The sequence below is a fragment of the Pongo abelii genome, chromosome 2 (genome assembly GCF_028885655.2).
Source record: "Pongo abelii isolate AG06213 chromosome 2, NHGRI_mPonAbe1-v2.0_pri, whole genome shotgun sequence".
Lineage (NCBI taxonomy): Eukaryota > Metazoa > Chordata > Mammalia > Primates > Hominidae > Pongo > Pongo abelii.
Window position 1 is genome coordinate 7,226,337 of NC_085928.1, and position 18,519 is coordinate 7,244,855.

An 18,519-nucleotide genomic window follows, 5' to 3' on the forward strand; every position below is an offset into this window, starting at 1 on the left:
CCCTCTGTTGCCAAAGCTGGACTGTGCTGCCGTGATCTCGGCTCGCTGCAACCTCCCTGCCTCGGGCTCCTACGATTCTCCTGCCTCGGCCTGCTGAGTGCCTGGGATTGCACACGGCGCCTCCACGCCTGAATGGTTTTTGTATTTTTGGTGGAGACGGGGTTTCGCCCTGTTGACCAGGCTGGTCTCCAGCTCCTGGCCTGGAGTGATCTGCCTGCCTCGGCCTCCCGAGGTGCTGGGATTGCAGACGGAGTCTCGCTCACTCAATGCTCAATGTTGCTCAGGCTGGAGTGCAGTGGCGTGATCTGGGCTCGCTACAACCTCTACCTACCAGCCACCTGCCTTGGCCTCCCAAAGTGCTAAGATTACAGCCTCTGCCCCGCCGCCATCCCGTCTGGGAGGAAGTGAGGAGCACCTCTGCCCGGCCGCCCCGTCTGGGAGGTGAGCATCGCCTCTGCCTGGCCGCCACCCCGTCTGGGAGAAAGTGAGGAGCGCCTCTGCCCGGCTGCCCCATCTGGGAAGTGAGGAGCGCCTCTGCCCGGTCGCCCCGTCTGGGAGGAGAGGAGCGCCTCTGCCCGGCTGCCACCCCGTTTGGGAAGTGAGGAGCACCTCTGCCCGGCCACCCCGTCTGGGAAGTGAGGAGAGCCTCTGCCCGGCCACCCCGTCTGGGAAGTGAGGAGCGCCTCTGCCCGGCCGCCCCATCTGGGATGTGAGGAGCGCCTCTGCCCAGCTGCCACCCCGTCTGGGAAGTAAGGAGCGCCTCTGCCCGGCCGCCACCCCGTCTGGGAGGTGAGGAGCGCCTCTGCCTGGCCGCCACCCCGTCTGGGAGGAAGTGAGGAGCGCCTCTGCCCGGCCACCCCGTCTGGGATGTGAGGAGCGCCTCTGCCCGGCTGCCACCCCGTCTGGGAAGTGAGGAGCGCCTCTGCCCGGCTGCCCCGTCTAGGAAGTGAGGAGCGCCTCTGCCCGGCCGCCCCGTCTGGGAGATGAGGAGCGCCTCTGCCCGGCCGCCCCATCTGAGAGATAAGGAGCGCCTCTACCCGGTCGCCCAACGTCTGGGAAGTGAGAAGCGCCTCTGCCCGGCCGCCCCGTCTGGGAGGTGAGGAGCGTCTCTGCCCAGCCGCCCTGTCTGGGAGGTGTACCCAACAGCTCCGAAGAGACAGCGACCATCGGGAGCGGGCCATGAGGACGATGGCGGTTTTGTTGAAAAGAAGGGGGGGAAGTGTGGGGAAAGGAAGGAGAGATCAGATTGTTGCTGTGTCTGTGTAGAAAGAGGTGGGCATAGGAGACTCCATTTTGTTCTGACTAGGAGAAATTCTTCTGCCTTGGGATGCTGTTGAACTATGGCCTTGCCCCCAGCCCTGTGCTCTCTGAAACATGTGCTGTGTCAACGCAGGGTTAAATGGATTAAGGGCGGTGCAAGATGTGCTTTGTTAAACAGATGCTTGAAGGCAGCATGCTCTTTAAGAGTCATCACCACTCCCTAATCTCAAGTACCCAGGGGCACACACACTGCAGAAGGCCGCAGGGACCTCTGCCTAGGAAAACCAGAGACCTTTGTTCATGTGTTTATCTCCTGACCTTCTCTCCACTATTATCCTATGACCCTCCCATATCCCCCTCTCCGAGAAACACCCAAGAATCATCAATAAATACTTCATAAAAAATAAAATAAAATAAAATAAAAATAAAAATAAATGACAAGTGTAAGAAATAACATCTGCAGGGGGAAAGCCTACATGAATTGCATTATAGACTGATAGCAGCCCCAGGAAGGGTGAGTCTTACTGCAACCTTATGAAAAAAGTCCAGTGCTGGGACAACCTTGATGTCCAACCATGGGGGAGCAGGTAAATAAACCATGCCTGGAATGACCACTCCATGACACATTCTGCAACTCAAGGGCTTTTAATAATCCAGGGAAATACCGATCCTATAAAGCCAGGTGAAGAAAAAACAAAACATAAAATAATGTGTGTGGTATGACAGCAACAAAAATAAATGATAGATAAAAGACTGAAAGGAAATATACCAGAGTGGCCCTGGGGAGGGGGCAGATGGAGGATGATTTTCATTTTCTTCTTGGTCTTCATTTTCAAAATAGTCTATATTTAACAACAATTACATGCTTAATCTGAGAAAAAGTCATTTCACCTAAGAGGATTTATTTTCTTAAAGATAGCCAGAAGCCAGAGAAATGTGTCCATATCAGTCCTGTATGGAGAAGGAGGTCCACTGCATGGCAATGTCTTTGTTTACTGATGTTGCTGTGCTTAAGTATTAAAACTAGTTTAAATGTCCAACAAACATCTTATGTGGTTTTATAAAATCAGAAATGTAGAAAAAGGAGGAATCATGAAACTGGCCAAGAGGAAGGCCAAGAGTCCACTCCTAGCTCAGGTACTAAGTTAGGCAAAACTCTTCTCTTTTAGGCTGAGGCGGGTGGATCACCTGAGGTCAGGAGTTCAAGACCAGCCTGGCCAACACAGTGACATAGTGAAACCCTGTCTCTACTAAAAATACAAAAATTAACCAGGCATGGTGGCGGGCACCTGTAGTCCCAGCTACTAGGGAGGCTGAGGCAGGAGAATCACTTGAACCTGGGAGGCAGAGGTTGCAGTGAGCCGAGATCATGCCACTGCACGCCAGCCTGGGCGACAGAGTGAGATGCCATCTCCAAGAAAAACAAAACAAAACAAACAAACAAAAACCTTCTCTTTTCTGGGCCTCAATCTTCTCATCTGCAAAATGAGGTTAACCGTCCCTGCCTCCCCTTGTTTGGTAGGATTGTGGCCTGTACAGAAAGGGTTGTTAAATGCTGGGTGCACTTTGCCCTCCAAGACCCCAGCTCAGGGTCCTTCCAACTACTATACTCCCAACAGGTGGGCAGGGCTCCTCCTCAAACCTTTTCAATCTTGCACTCTGTCTGTAAAAAATGTGCATTCCTCTGCAGTGACATATACATATTATTCATAAAGTAACCATGTATTACTATATTTGCATATCATGCACATTATACAACATACCCAAAAAGAGAAACAAATTAAACTGTGATAGAAGATAAATGTAAATGGAAGCTCTTCATATTTGTTCCCAACCTCCTCCTCAAGAGACTGTCCTGGGCATGGCTCTTGCACCCAACCTGGGAGACCGCTAACTCTGTCTGTGAGTTCCTGGAGGGCAGAGTTCACTGAGGTCTTAGTCACTGCTCTATTCCCAACAAACTGTTGGCACTCAGTCAAGAGTTATTTAGTGAGCTCTGTGGTTCAGCCTGGTTTATATTAGAAGAAACAAAAGAACAGCAAAGAGTCAAGCCAGAGTCTGACTCCTTGGGTGTGAGGAACCCTGGCCTCCCCTGGAACCCTGGGCCACCCTCTCTCCTTCTCTGGACACTGTCTCCCTACCTATAACCCAGGAGAGCCAAACCGAGTGGTCTCTGAGAACAGGTCCTTTCTGCTGTCCTCAGACATCAGCCTCAAGCCCCTCCCCACTCACTCAAGGTGGGTGGCCTCTCTTGGGACCCAGGTGGCCACGGATGTGCACCCTTCTGGGGCCCAGCCTCACTGTAAAATACAGCTGCACCCATCCGCCTGCCCTCCAGGACTCCCGCCGGCCCAGAGCATTTAAGGCTCCAGGATCTCTGGCAGGAAAGCTTCCTGGGAGAATTCATTTTTCACCCTAGAAAAATTACCATCCCTGGATGAGAAAGGAGAAGCATTTGCTCATTTGGTTGAAAAGTGGTTGTTTGAAGGGCCCCCCACACCTCCCACACAGGGGATTCCCCAGCAAGCTTCTAGCCGGCTCCCAGCTTCCAGGGCTATCCATCCAGGGACCTCCAAGACAGGGGCCTCATGGTGGGCCCCTCACACCCAGCCCCCCAAAACCTGCCTCCATCCCTCTACTCCGGGCTGTGGTCTCCACCCCACTGAGCAGAGGCCTGGGGCTGAACAGAAAGCGCCTACTCACTCGGGACCTGGAACAAGCAAAATCATCTCAAGTCTTTATCTTTTTTGCAAACTCACACAAATCCTAAGTGGGAACATAAACTGGAACAGACTTCTTGGGGAGCCATGCAACACTGGGCGCTGGACATGTCCTATTTCTTTAGCTGGAGGACGGGTGCACTGGGGACGTCTTTATGTTGCTCTTTAAAAAATACAAATGTACCCATCACTGTTCGTTGTGTACAATATACCTCGTGATAAAACAGCAAAGTGTTGAAGTGCATGATAGTACACAACTATTTGTGTAAAAAGGGGGAAGATATGTATTCACAGTTGCTTCTATAGGCATAGAAGAAATTTCTAGGAGGACAGTCTAGAAATGGATGATGGTGGTTACCTACCATGGGAGAGGTGGGGACTAGGCAGATGGAAGACAGGGGTTGGAGAAAGGTTCTTCAAGGATGTTTTTTGAGTTTTTTACCTGAACAATGTGACTGAGTTCTCAGGCCAATTGCCTATAGATAGTTGGTTTATTCCTTTTTAAAATTTTATGAACACTGCAACAAACGTCTTTATTCATGTTGTCTAGTGCATCTGTGATAGCTTTTTCTCTAGAATAGATACTTGGAGAAGGAATGGCCAGGTCAAAAAGTGTCAGCACTTGCCATATCGACAGGTTAACTGTCAAACTAACCTCCACGTTAGCGCTACCCACTTATTGTAGATGTCAGCCTCTACTTCCCCCACAATCCCACCAACACTACAGACTACACTTTTTTTTTTTTTTTTGAGACAAGGTCTTGCTTTGTTGCCCAGGCTGGAGTGTAGTGGTATGACCATGGCTCACTGCAGCCTCGACCCCCCATCTCAACCTCCCTGCTCAAGCAATCCTCCCATCTCAGCCTCCTGAGTAGCTAGGACTACAGGCATGAACCACCACACCTGGCTACTTTTTGTATTTTTTTGTAGAGATGAGGTCTCACTGTGTTACCTAGGCTGGTCTCAAACTCCTAGGTTCAAGTGATCCTCCTGCCTCACCTCCCAAAGTGGTGGGATTACAGGGGTGAGCCACCACACCCAGCTAAACACCACGAATTTTAAAATTTCCCATTAAAATTGATATTGCACGTGGCTTTTATGAGTGTTTTCCTAATGCTAACAGAATAATCCCTGAGAAGGTGAGGCTGGCCTTCTGTCAGCCCTTTCTGGCCGCCTGTGTTTCCTCTTCTAATCGCTGCCTGCTCAGGCCTGTTCCCAGGCTCCTGGACGCTTACTTTTCTTATTGATTTGCAGATCTTTGTGTACTCAGAATATCATTCTTTATCTGGCATGTAGGTTGTAAATACCACTCCTCCTCATCTGTGTCTTGTCTTTGAACCTTCTGAATGATTTCTTTTGTTATACAAAACGTTTTACTTTTTATTTTCCAATTTTTCAATCCTTTTCTTCATCACATCTGCATTTGGACTTTTACTCTCATCTGATAAGGCTGATACCCCACCTTGCAGGGTTATTACAAGGAGTAGAGAGAGAATGAATGAGGCTCCCAGAAATGCTGAGCAAATGCTCCTAACATACCAAGGACGGTCATTTCAGGGGTCGCCCTGCCTCGACTTGCTTCTCTCCCTCTAATAGCCAGCAGGAGCTTTCTGAAGATGTCACTCTTGCTTGAAAACCTTTCAACCGCCTAATGAGGATGAAGCTCAAATTCATCTAGCAAGTGAGTTCAAAGTCTCAAACACAAAGGCCTCTACCAGCTGAGCAGATGATTAAGTGTATAAAGGGGCTGGGTGGAGAGTATGACAATGTGCCCCCGGGAGGGAAAGCAAAAATGCAAACCCACGTTGCCCGATCTTCCAAAGAAAGCAGTAAATCTATATTTTTGTATGTGAACGTCCTCCCCCATTGAAAACTTACTGGTAACTGATTTTTTAAGCCACTATTAGAGTCAAACAAGACCCACCTGTGAGCCAGATGTGGCTATCTCTGCCCTCAACAATCTGGCCCCAACCCACCTCTGCAGAGTCGTCCCTCCACATGTGCACCTCACACAGCTGAAAGGCCAGCACACCACTCAGATGCGGTCACGGCACACTTCTCTCCACTCTGTGCTTTTGCACATGCTGATCCCTCTGCCTTAAATGCCTTTCCCTCCTCTTTCCTTCTGGCCAACTCTCACTTGCTCTTGAAAACCCAGATCAAATGTCAACTCCAATTTCTCAGCCCCAGACAGAATTCCACTCTCCTTCCCTGAGTGCCCTATCACTCCTGTGGTATTAATACTCCCTGTATGATCTTGAGCACCATACTTCCAGGAGAAGCTGCCTGGGGACACAGAAAGAGCCTCGGCTTGGCAGAAAGACATTCCTGGGCTGAAATCCCCGCTCTGCCACTTCCCAGCAGCGCATCTTTGGGCAAGTGACTTAACCTCTCTGTGCTTCAGGTTCTCAATTGTGAGATGGAAATAATCAGACCTATACTCAGTCGGGCTTCTGGGAAGATAAATGAGATGATATAAAAGAAGTATCTAGAATGCAATAGGGGCTTAATAATGGTTTATGCAATGAAAGAACAAATGGAATAAAGAATGAGTATTTCCTCAGAGTTCTATAGACTCAGCACATGGAAAAGTTAGCTAACTTTCTGTAAGGGAGCCTGGGTTTTAGCCAAACCGTGCCTCTTGCCTTCTTTTCCAACCTCCCGATTTCAGAGAAAGCTGTGGGCCCTCTATCTCCCAGTGCCATGCACCCTGAGGAGCCTCTGGGGGTACAGCCATTCAAGGGCAAGGACTACACAGGAGTGAGTCCCAGTAGGTAAACTGGGGCAGACCAGATGTCAAGAAAAGTAGAGAGGAGCTATGAGCACCTGGTGCCCAGGAGGCACATCAAGAGGAAGGGAAGAAGCAGCAGCCTCTTGGGCCTCTGTATCTACATCTGTCTGCTCTGCTCTGTGAGATCTGGGATCTTGTCGATCTACTTCAGCTCTGTATTCTCATGTCTGGCACACAGTAGGTACCCAAAAGTCTGCTGATTGAATGGATGACTTTAAGTAATATGAATAAGGCTGCTCAGTAAAATGTAAATGGCCATGCGAACGCATCCAGCAGCTCCACATAGAGGGGTATCTCTGCCCCCTCCACACTCGGGCCTGTCCTAGCTGCTCCCAGGCTGGGTCTCTGAGCTCAGCTCAGAGTTGGGGTGGGGGAACTTTCAGAGAAAGGATGACAGATAGGACCATGCAGAAGTAGGTGCCTGAGAGGCTGATGATCCATGGGGCCTTCCAGGGCTCAGAGGCTCCACAGCTTCCACCCTGGGAGGTGCCATCCAAGTTTAAAGAGCCCCGAGGCCGAGTCTCCTGCCAGCAGACCTGCATGGACAGGCTCTGTGTCTCCAGCTGGTAAAGGAGAGGGGGAAAGAAAGAGGGTGAGAGGCCATCAGGCCCTGGGAAGCCTCTTCAAACAGTCGACCCCACACACTCCACTGAAGGAACTGGGCTCAGAGAGGAGAGAACTTGCCCAAGCTCACCTACCAGGACGTGAACCCATGTTTAGCTGTCCTCATGGTTTGGGCTCTTTTCACTAAATCCAGCTGGCCAGATATTAGGAGCCCCAATTCCCAGCACCAGCGGGAGTGTTCGATGTCAGACGTGAAGCTCTGGGTTTCCAGGCACCCAACAAGCCACACTTCACCCTACTCCTTGTAGTGGCCTGGCACAAAGAATAGGCTGCTGCCTCCATTTCCCCATCTGCAGTCTAGTGTCTTGCTTGACCCTGTTCTTTGGAATTCTGGCCCCAAAACCCCATGATCCTGGTTCTTGGCCAGGATCCTCCTCCCAGAGCAAAAACATGGAGCCACAATGCTGCTCCTGTCTGATTAGCATCCTCTTCCCAGACTGAGGACTTGGAGTCACAATGCTACCACCATCTGACTCGTGCCCTTCTCCCCCAACAAGGACATGGAGCCACAATGCTGCTGCCATCTAATTTGAGTATTACCTGCTCCACTGGTTGCACCCCTGCCTGGTACACTCACAGGCCAGGACAAGCCTGGTGTCACCACATACATGTGGACACTGCTGGGAACTAATGTCATCCCCAACCCAGCCCAGCCTGGCCTGGATTTCCCCAGCCACTGGGGTCTCAGCCCAGCACAGCTCAGGTACCAAGTTCCTGACACCCTTGTCTGCCTCTCGATCTAACCTGTGGAGCACAGTATTTTGGCTTACATCTTGAGAGAATATTATTTGTATTATGGAGAAAAAAACATTCCTGAGATAAATACTTGCTCCAAAAGCCACTCCGACTTTCCTCTGACTCAGTGTCTTGTCTGGTTTCTCAGACACAGGCCTAGGGGCTTCCCCACTGGGCCATGAACATGACTGATCCTCATGGCTCCCGCTTCCGGCAACTCAAGAATCAAACGAGGACAACTTACGACCATTTGCTGTCTGCATCACCAAGCCTCGTTCAGTCCTGGCCAGTGGACAGAAGGCATCACACAAACCAGTGACACAGTCACCATGTGGGTCCAGCGCTCCTATAGTTCTCCCAAGATGACCCTGAACATGGGTTTTGTGTGACAAACCAGCAACGATGCCACCCCATGGTTCACAAGGCGCAGGCCAGCCTCCCTTCTCACAGCTCGGGTGCGCTACATGTTGACAACATCCCCCATGCTCTGGAGGCTAAAGGCATTGAGGTTCCTCGATAGGGATGCTGCTGGCATTTGGGGTGGAGAGTTCTTTGGGCAGGACTGTCCTGGATATGCCAGAGACATAGCATCTCTGGTACCCTCCCACTAAAGGCCAGCAGCCCTGCTGTGATTGTGACAACACAAAGACACCCCACCCAGGCCCAAATAGTTGAGATCCACACTCTAGTCCAAACTTTCAAACCACACCCGCAATGAAAGCTCATCCAGGCTCTATTTGCATGACCCTGATGGTGGGGGGCTCACCCCTCTCAAAGCTCCCAGCCCATCCCTAGCCAACTGTGACCAGCAGAAAGCCTTTCACTGCAGTTGCTGTCTCCCTGTGACTCCTCTCCCGGCAAGGCGCAGCCCTGCCTTTTGGGGGCCTAGACCTGCCTGTTCTCTGTGCCTGGGATGGCCCTGAAGAGGCCTGGTGTCCCCAGCCCTCAAGTACTGCTCTGAGCCCTCCCAGGACAGGTGCTCTGTCTCTCTGCCTCTGACTCTGGTCTGTCCCTAACCCTCTCCCAGGGTAGCAGGTACAGCAAACAAGTGTCTCTTTCACAGTCTTGCTAAACACTGGCCCAGTCTGTGCTGGGAGCTAAGGGGCCCCTGGCCCTCCCTCAGCCCTACCCCGGGCTCTGGGGATATGGATCAGATGCCCCAGGAGGAAGAGCAGACTCGGGGCAGGTGTGTAGGGAAGTGGTGACCTGCTGCCACACTGAGGGCAGAGACTGGGAGCAGGCGTGACTCCCAGTGGCAGCCTTCCTTCCCTGGGGAAAGAGGCGCTCCCTTATCTTGCCTGAGGCCTGTCTGGAGAGTCCCAGACTGAGACTCGGTCTCTTGGGATCAATACTCAACACGTGGGTGAATCCTGGGGAGGGAGAGGAGCTCCACTTGGGGCCAGGGCAGGGCCACTCCAGGACCAGGACAAGCACATCCAAAGGACCCTGCAGGAGCCACATGTAAACCTTAGCCCTCATTCACTTCCCAGTGGTTAAAAGCACAGCCTCTAGCCTGGGTTCAAATCCCAGCTCTGCCCCTTAGCTGCTGTGTGCCCTCAGGCAAGTCACTCAACATTTCTGCCTCAGTTTCCTCATCTGAAAAGTGAGATTAAGTATAGTACCTACCTTACAGGGTTGTTATGAAAATTAAAATAGTTAACATATAAAGCGCTTAGCCTGCATGGAGTAAACCATTAATAATGGTTAGCTGTTATTATTATTATTAAACAGAGTCTCACCCTGTCACCCAGGCCGAAGCACAGTGGCACAATCATAGTTCACTGCAGCCTGGAACTCCTGGGCTCAAGCGATGTCCCCACCTCAGCCTCCCGAGTAGCTGGGACTACAGGTGTGTGCCACTACACCCGACTAATTTTTGTATTTTTTTGTAGAGATGGTGTCTCACTATGTTGTCCAGGCTGGGCTAGAGCTCCTGGGCTTAAGTGATCCTCCCACCTCAGCATCCTGAGTAGCTGGGACTACAGGTGTGCGCCACTACACCCAGCTAATTTTTGTACTTTTGTAGAGATGATGTCTATGTTGCCCTGGCTGGTCTAGAACTCCTGGCCTCAGGTGGTCCTCCTGCCTCAGCCTCCCAAAGCGCTGGGATTACAGGTGTGTGCCCAGCGCCTGGCTGTTATTATTGTCATTATTTTTTACCTCACACACTCTCATCAGTGCAGCCCCTGCTCCAGCACACTCTTCAGCCCCTCCCCTACACCCATTTCAGGGACTTCCACAGGTACAAGCCATCTGCACTTTCAAACCACTTTCTCTTCCATTTTTAAAAATTAGATGCACACAGCATCCCCTTGGGACAGAGCTATTTTCTGATTTTTCTGAGTAGGAAACTGAGGCCCCGAAAGGTCAGACAGTCACCATGGGAATCACTCACAGAGTTGGGAAGGACCACAGACTTATGCTCCCGGCTCAGGCACTGTCTGAGACACCCACCCAGCCTTGGTGTGGCCCTATGGGTGCTACAGCCACAGAGCAAGTGGGGTGGGGATGTGCACAAGCAGGGAGGGGCTGCCTGGCTCCGCAGGTTGCCCCTTGCAGACCAGCAGCTCCGGCCAAGCCATTTTCCCTGAGCTTCGGCATCCTCGTGGCAGGGCCATGGTGAGGGCCGGATGTGAACAGGGGCAGCCCAGGGCCTGGCTCGCAAAGGTTGCTTCCTCCCCCTTCTCTTCTTTATTTCATTCACCCCTCACCTAGTGAGCACCTACTGCATGCTTACTTCTGAGCTGGGCACTTCAGACTCAAGGAGGAATGGGACGGGGTCCCTGCCCCCATGAGGCTCTATATCCAGTGATGGAGATACAAGCACATGCCTTTGTTCCAACAAAGTGAGGGGGCTAATTCTGTCATGTTAGCAGGGACAACAGGAAGCTGCACCCACAGGCCTGGCCTTGGGGTCAGAACTGGAGGAAACCACCACTTACAGGGTGAAGAAGAGGATAGGAGAGGAACTCCAGGCAGGGGCAGCTGCCTGAGAAAGGCTCTGAGGTAGAAAGCCCTCTAGCAGGTAAGGAGGGAAGAAAGGTTACTGCAGCCAATCACAGGGCTTTGAGTATCAGAGGCATCAAAGTAGGGACTCCTGGGATAAATCCAGCTCAAAAGGGAGTGCGTTTGACCCTTAGGGTTTTTTGTTTAGATTGGTGGTTAACATTTTTAAAATTGACAGAGACAGTATGTTAAACTCTAGATTTTTAGCTTCTCTAGAAAAATCAGAAACTCTATTGGTTGAACCAGGAACCCATAAGGCCCACATTCTCTGGTTCAACACTGTCCCCAGGCCCATCTCACTCCCTCACTCCACAAATACCTGTTGAGCAGCTATTGTGTACCATGCAATGTACTAGTCACCGGGAATACAGTGGAGAGCAAAATAGACACAAGCACAGTCCTCACAGCACTTACTAGAGGGAGAGAAAGGTGACACATGAGCACTTAACATAAAACCCAGCAGTGCAAAGGGCTGGGAGGAATAGGAAACTTATAGGACCAAAGGACTGCTATATTATGTGGGATGGTTAGGGAAGGCTTCTCTGAGGAGGGGACAGTTGTATAGATTTTTTTTTTTTTTTTTTTTTTTGAGACAGGATCTTGCTCCATCCCCAAGGCTGGAGCGCAGTGGCACAATCATGACTCACTGCAGCCTCAACCTCCCAGGCCCAAGTAGTCCTCTTCCCTCAGCCTCCTGAGCAGCTGGGACTACAGGCACATGCCACCATACTCAGCTGATTTTTTAAATTTTTTTGTAGAAACAAGGCTACATGTTGCCCAGGCTGGTCTCAAACTCCTGAGCTCAAGCAATTCTACCTGCCTTGGCCTCCCAAGTGCTAGGATTATAGGAGCAGCCACTGCGCCCAGCCAGTTGCATAGCTCTAAATGAAGTGAGTTAGTGAACCAGTGGAAGATCAATCCAGCAAAGGGAACAGCAAGTGCAAAGGCCCTGGGGTCCCCTTCACTCATCTTTTGGGTGAAGGCATTAAAGCGTGAGACCTTACTGTAAGTAATGCAGCATAATAAGCAATGTGTAAACAGGTGAAAACCACCTTCCAATATGTGTTTCAGATAAAACATCTCTGATCAGTGGTGGAAGAGACATGAGAAATAGGGAACTGGGTGGAAGGCATATGATAATTTTTTCCAATGGGGAAAAATTCCCCATTAGGATGGCAGGGAAGAGGCAGAGAAGGCTCATGCATGGCATGCTAAAACCTGAGCCAAGGACAGAGAAGCCAAGAATGAGAGGGGGAATCCTCGTTTCCTTCCTCACCAACTGCATCATCTGCCAACCCCTGCAAAGTGGAGGCAGGGCAGGTGGAAGAGAGACCAAGAATGCTAAATCTTCTGCAGCCCTGAGGCTTTTTTTGTGTGTTTTGGTCTTTTTTAAAAAAATTATTTTCCAAGCCTACCCAGGCTGCTGCCTTAGAAAGCCAACTGCAAAGAAATCACTTTGATGGGTTTTGTGTTTCCCCACCACCTTTCTAAGCCAAATTAGAGTGTCGATTCCTTGTCCTTTTACCCACAAAGTAAAAGAAAAAGAGATGATTTTAAAGGAGAGGGTAAGAAAAACAAGTCTACAATCTATATCACCGTTCGTGGCTGGGGGTGGGGGGTGGGGGGGCAATTCTGCATGCTGACATCATGATCCGTGGCATGGGAAATGACTTCCACCATTCAAAGCTTTATTTGCATTTTTTGGAGGTACAAGGAGACATTTAAAATCAGCTCCGGTGTTGACACTGCAGTTATTAAACCCAAACAAAAGATTCCTTCCAAAGTCTAACTGGTCCTCTGTAAATTTATCTGGGCCCCCACTACCTGATTTAAGGCAATGAGCAGATGTTTCATAGCAGGAAGTGCATTAGCTCCAGATGCCGCTTTGTTCAGGAAGTGTGTATGCACCCACGCACTGGCAACCACACACAACACAAACACACGCACACACAACACACACAGGACCTGGGGCAATGAACATTCATGGCTCCCCTTCCAGCATTTGGCATGACCGCATGGACCATTTGTAACCTCTGCTTGCGGTTCTGACAGGGAAATGAGCAGCAGGAGTGAGGAGCCAATCAAAAGCCGCCCTATCGTCTTCCCGTTGTCTCCTAGGTAACCGGCATAGGGACACATCAGCTAGCTGGGTACCACAGGGGGACACACACACACACACACACACACGCGCGCACACACAACCATGCTCCCTTAACAGTCCATAACTGCAGAAACGCTGGATGTGCCTATCAGCACCCTGGACAGATCCCACCCCCCTCAAAAACTTCAAAGCCTTTGGTTAACTACGTTGACAGCCTTATCTCCCACAGCTTTCTCACCTCCACCCCCTTACTCATGCTGTTTTTCTGCCTGGGATGCCACTCCCTACTACCATCTCTATCACCCAAAACTTTGGTCATTTTCAGAGCTAGCCCAAGCTCTTGGTCTCCCAAGAGCTCCCTTGGAGCTCCTCCTTCAAGGGCTCCCATCACAATAAGATCCACACTCCTTTCCCTGACAGTCAAGGCCCTACACTGATCTGACTTTTCATGATCTGATTGCTCCAACCTTATCATTCTTTCCCTTCCTCAATTCTTCTTTCTCTTCCTCCAACAGATCAAACTGTCCTCCCCGCACAACCCCCTGAAGACCAGGGCTTTTCTTTATATTTGCTGTTCCCTCCGCCTGCATTGCATTTCCTTCTGCTCTTGGTGTGGCTGGGCCTTCTCACTCTTTAGTGCCAGCTCAAAGTCACCTTCCAGGGATGCCTCCCTGACCGTCCTAGGCCATCCTGCTATAGAAGCCCCCTCCCCCGGGACTCTCTTCTACATCACCCTGTATTCCTGTGTTGTCTTCATATCATTGATGACTCGCTGAAACTCTCCATTCACATTTATTTGTTCACTTGTTCTTTGTCTCCCCCTCTAGAATGTAAACTCTGTTTCACAGGGTCTTTTTCTTGTTCACAGTTTTATCCCCCAACACCCAGAACAAGGCCCAGTAAATATTTGTTGCATGAATGAAAAGTTGTTTCCTTCTTGCTGCATCTATGTTTCCCCCATCTCTCTAATAAGAGGGTTGGATTTGATGACTTCTATAACACTTCTGGCTAACATTCCAAGGGTCTATTAGAGACAGAAATGACCAGCATAAGGAGGGAAATTAATCAGGCCACATCACAGGAAGAATCTGCCGGTGGAAATCTGACCTTCTCAACTGGGTCGCAGTGCCTTCCTCCTCTGAGCAGTCTCCCCGATAGGAATTTGCTGCCGCCCTCAACTCCACACTCCCCAAGCACTGGGCACCTTGAACTTTTGTTATCTGAGGGATTGGGGGCAACTTGAGGCTAAGGACTGGCTTTTATTTTTCTGACTGTGCACAGAGACCAGCCAGAGCCTGAGGAAGGGGAGTTGGAAAGGGGTTCTCTGGAAGCATTTGCTGCAATAAAAGAAAGAAAATGTCAAGGAGGAGGTTCATTGAAGCACAAGTCTCTCTCTCTCTCTCTCTCTCTCTCTGTGTGTGTGTGTGTGTGTGTGTGTCAGCTCCAGCTGGTCTCTGCACAATCAGAAAAATAAAAGCCAGTCCTTAGCTTCAAGTTACCCCTAATCCCTCAAATAACAAAAGTTCAAGGTGCCCAGTGCTTGGGAAGTGTGGAGTCACACACAAACACAGTCACACACACACAGACACACATACACACACAACTCAAAAACATCATAAAGCAAGAATCACAGAGTATCCCAATCCCAGCAGCTACATGTGTCTCTCTTCAAGGAAGATGACTGCTGTTTAAGATTCTAAACCCTGTGTGAGTGATTCTGACACATGTGCTATGTAAGTCTGTGGTGTGTCTTGTCCAATCTCACTGGGCAAGAGTAGGCCATGAATTCAAGTAGCTACATGGTAGACACAAACCTACTGGATCCCCCCAAACCCTAGCAGTGGAACATCTCAAGCTGGCCACTCATGACCCAGAAATCCACCCTGAGCCCTGAGTTCTCCTCTGACCAATGAGCCCAACAATGCATCATCAGATCATTTCTCCAAATCTGAAGTTAAATCAGATATAATAATCAAGAAAGGGAGAACAGAATTGGCATTTCTTAAGCACCTATTATGTGCTGGGTCCTGTGCTAGGATATATTAGCATTGACTCTTTCTGACCACCCTGCGAGGCTGCCGCTCCAACTTTACAGATGAAAGCAACTGAAGCTCAGAAAAATTAAGTAGTTTCCCCAAGGTCACATAGTTAGTAATCAGAGGGACTTAAGAAGGACATGAGTCTGGTCTTCAAGCCCACTCCTCTTTGTTGAGGCCTTAAATTATACAACCTGGTAGGCAGATGAGCTGGTCTTGTTCAAAACATCCTTCCCACTGGCTGGGGCCCCTCTCTGAGAGATGCCAGGTGGATGGCCCTTTCCCTGCATCTATCCCTGTCACTCCTGGGCCTGGCTGACCTCTCCCCACAACCTCTTGTCAAGCAGGACTCACATCTCCAAACCTCTCATTTGAGACCCAGCCCACGGGGACTAATTTTCCTGCGGCCCAGAGAAAGCCGGAGATTTTGCCTTTTTAAAATAGTAATTTCCTGCCAGCGCTGGTGGATACACCAGCCACCCTCTGATTTAGTGCGGAGCTCAAGGATCAATCCCAACTCAGATTTTCCAAGGAAAATTCAAATGTGGGGCACCTCCTGGCATTGAGGAAGGCATTGGCCTTCTCTCAAGAGATGTGTTCAGTGTGGGCAAAGCCACTGTTGGTGTCACAAGACTCTCATGCCTCATACATGTCACACACATGCCTTGTACACACCCACATGCATCTCAAACACGCCACCCAGATGTCTCCAGGCACTCTGCACACACCATCCACCTGCCTCACCCATCTCTCTCTCTCTCTCACACACACACGCACACACACACACACACACACACACACACGAGGCAGGGGGTGTCAGGAGCAAGAGAGCTACATAATCCCTCTCAGGACATTACAGGCCCCACTTCCAAGCCTGTTCTGGACTGCGTGCTTTGCCAGGGCGCCTCATTTCATCCTTCCTAGGGCCCCAACAGGACAGGTTGCCCCCCACCCCTTTAAAGAGGCAGAAAGTGAGCCTGAGAGAGGCTTGTCCAAGATCACAGGTCATGCTCAGACGAAAGTTAGTGGTGGGCATCTGGCTCTGCGAGATTTCCTTCTTAATTAGCCCTGCTCCTTGGGGGCGGCTCCGTTGAGTAGGGGCACTCCTTCAAGACACTGCCCCCCTCCTTATTGGCAGCCCTTCTCCCCTGCCTCCTCCCTCAATCTCAGGGAAGGAAACCTAGGCATCCTCTCTACCCTAAATCTGCTCCATCCGCACCAACTCAGGTCAGACGAGGAGTGGAGGGTCTGCTCCCTCGCTGGGCACACCTATAGGCCCACCAGGGTCTGAGGCACTGGCTAACGCTTAATGGCTGTCTAAGCAAGACCCTCCACGGGCTCTGCCTGCAACCCCTCACAACCCAGGACCTCAGTGGGGCCGAGATGACAGACCCTACTTGGCCCTGGAACAGGACAGGAGGGGCAGGGACCAGCTCTCTCCGTCTTCCTCCACCCTCCCCCAAGTCCCACACAGGAGCTCTGGGCCTGGGCTGGAAATGGAAACTTTCCCACTAGACTGAGAGAGGCCCAACCTGGGGGGCAGACTGGAAGAAGGTGGGAGGCCTGGAAACTACCAAAAGCTTGCGGGTCACATAGATTTAGGTTCCCGGGCAGCTCTACCACCTGCTGGCTGTGTGACCTTGGGCAAGAGGCTTTACCTCTTTGAGGCTCAGTGTTCTTATCTGCAAAGTGAAAGAAAAATAGCGCCCTCCTAAGGGGGTGATTGTGAAGGTCAAAGGCAGGGGCGATGTGCACAGTCTGCGGGGCCTCGAAGTCAGCCATTATGCCCCCCAAAGTGAGCAGGGGGTGGGCAGCCACCACTGTGACCTCATCCTGCCCCCGACTCCCAGTTCTGGAAATTCTTCATTAGCACCAAATCCAAACTTTTCCTCAGCAGTGGCAGGACCCAGTCGCAGGTCCTCCTTCCTCCTCCCGCCCCCTCGCGGTCAGACAACAGGTACGCGGGGAGCAGCCCGGGCGGCCCCGCGCAGGGGTTGAGCCGCAGCGCTGCGGCAGGGGCAGGCCCGGGCAGGGGGCAGTGCGGCGAGTCAGCCCCCTCCCTGGCCTCCTTGCAACTTTGAGTAACCGTGGACTCCGGGGTCGGCGTGGGGATGGCGCCGGGCGTTCAAAGGAAAGTTGGGTGCGACGGACCGCAGCCTCGGGGGCCAAAGGACCCCCACCGTGAGCGCTGCCACATCCCGACACCCGGCGGGCTGGCTGGAGGGAGCAGGTGAGGCACGTGGCCGCCTTGCCGAGCCAGGGCTCGCTCCAGGAACCCGACCCGGCGGCGGGCCGGTGGGTGCCCCCTCGAGGGCTCAGACCCTTCGCTCCAGCCCCCGGTGGGCGCCCTGCCCCGGGTCCCACACTCGCGCGCCCCGTGGGCCCCACTGCTGGCTTTCCGGGACCAGGCTCCGCTCCGCAGCTCGCGTCCTGCGGTGATCCTCCAGGCTCCCCACTTTGGGGCGCCCCCCTCCCGCGCCTCGGGTGCCGGCGCCTGTCTTCGCCTCCCGCGGGGACCCTCCCCGGCGCCCCAGGCGTGTGCGCCCCGGGCCAGCTCAGCTCTGGGTCCGCCCTCCGTACCCCGCGCCGCGCCCCCGCTCACCGGCCGGGCAGCGGCCGCGTCCTACCTTCGTCCGGCAGCCGCTGCAGGCAGAGCGCGAGGTTCCTCCGCCAGCCCCGCATCCCCGCGCCCGCCCTGCGGCCCGGCCCGGCCTCGCCAGCCCGGCCCCGGCCCCGCCCCCGCCGGGCAGGGCGGTGCAGCGCAGCGCTGGGGAGGGCCGCGGGCCCAGGGCGCCGCGGGCATGAGCGGCCGCCGAGGGTGGGGGTGCCGGGGCGGCCGCCAGGCGCTCCGCTCCGGCTCCCGAGCCCGCAGCTGAGCAGCGACGCTCTTCGAGCGCGCGCTTTCCGGGGCGCGGGGGGCGGGGTGGCGGCGGGGGCGGGCGCGGGGAGGACGGCTGGAGGGGAGCCCGAAGGCGCCCCAGCCGTCTCGCACCCTCGCTGACATCCAGCGGCCTCACATACCGTCCTCGGTCTCCCCCACCCCAGGGCTCTCCAACTCATACCCAAATGACTCTAATCACCAGGAATTAGTGAATGAATATGTGAATAAGTGAGTGAATGAATGAATCAGTGCATGAGTGAGTGAATACACAGGTATATGGATGAGTGCATAAGTGAGTGAATGGGCGAATGAATGAATGGAGGAATGTACGAGTGAGTGGATCAAGGCCTGAATAAATGTGTCAA

At 52.3% G+C, this 18,519-nt stretch overlaps 1 protein-coding gene and 1 long non-coding RNA gene across 6 annotated transcripts in view; one reads left to right on the forward strand and one right to left on the reverse strand.

Annotated features, from left to right (window-relative positions):
• GRIP2 (glutamate receptor interacting protein 2) overlaps nt 1-18,025 on the reverse strand; it is a 113,894-nt gene extending 95,869 nt beyond the window's left edge. For all 5 annotated transcript variants that reach the window (XM_054551264.2, XM_063721686.1, XM_054551265.2 and 2 more), the window contains exon 1: nt 17,901-18,025. In XM_054551264.2, the coding sequence (XP_054407239.2) occupies nt 17,901-17,955 (55 nt within the window). In that variant the 5' untranslated portion in view covers nt 17,956-18,025. The remainder of the gene's footprint in view (nt 1-17,900) is intronic.
• On the forward strand, nt 9,862-12,188 carry LOC129058432 (uncharacterized). Its single transcript, XR_008523504.1, has 3 exons — nt 9,862-9,979; nt 11,004-11,155; nt 11,895-12,188. It is a non-coding gene; the product is annotated as an uncharacterized LOC129058432 (long non-coding RNA).
• Nucleotides 18,026-18,519: the final 494 nt, after the last annotated feature.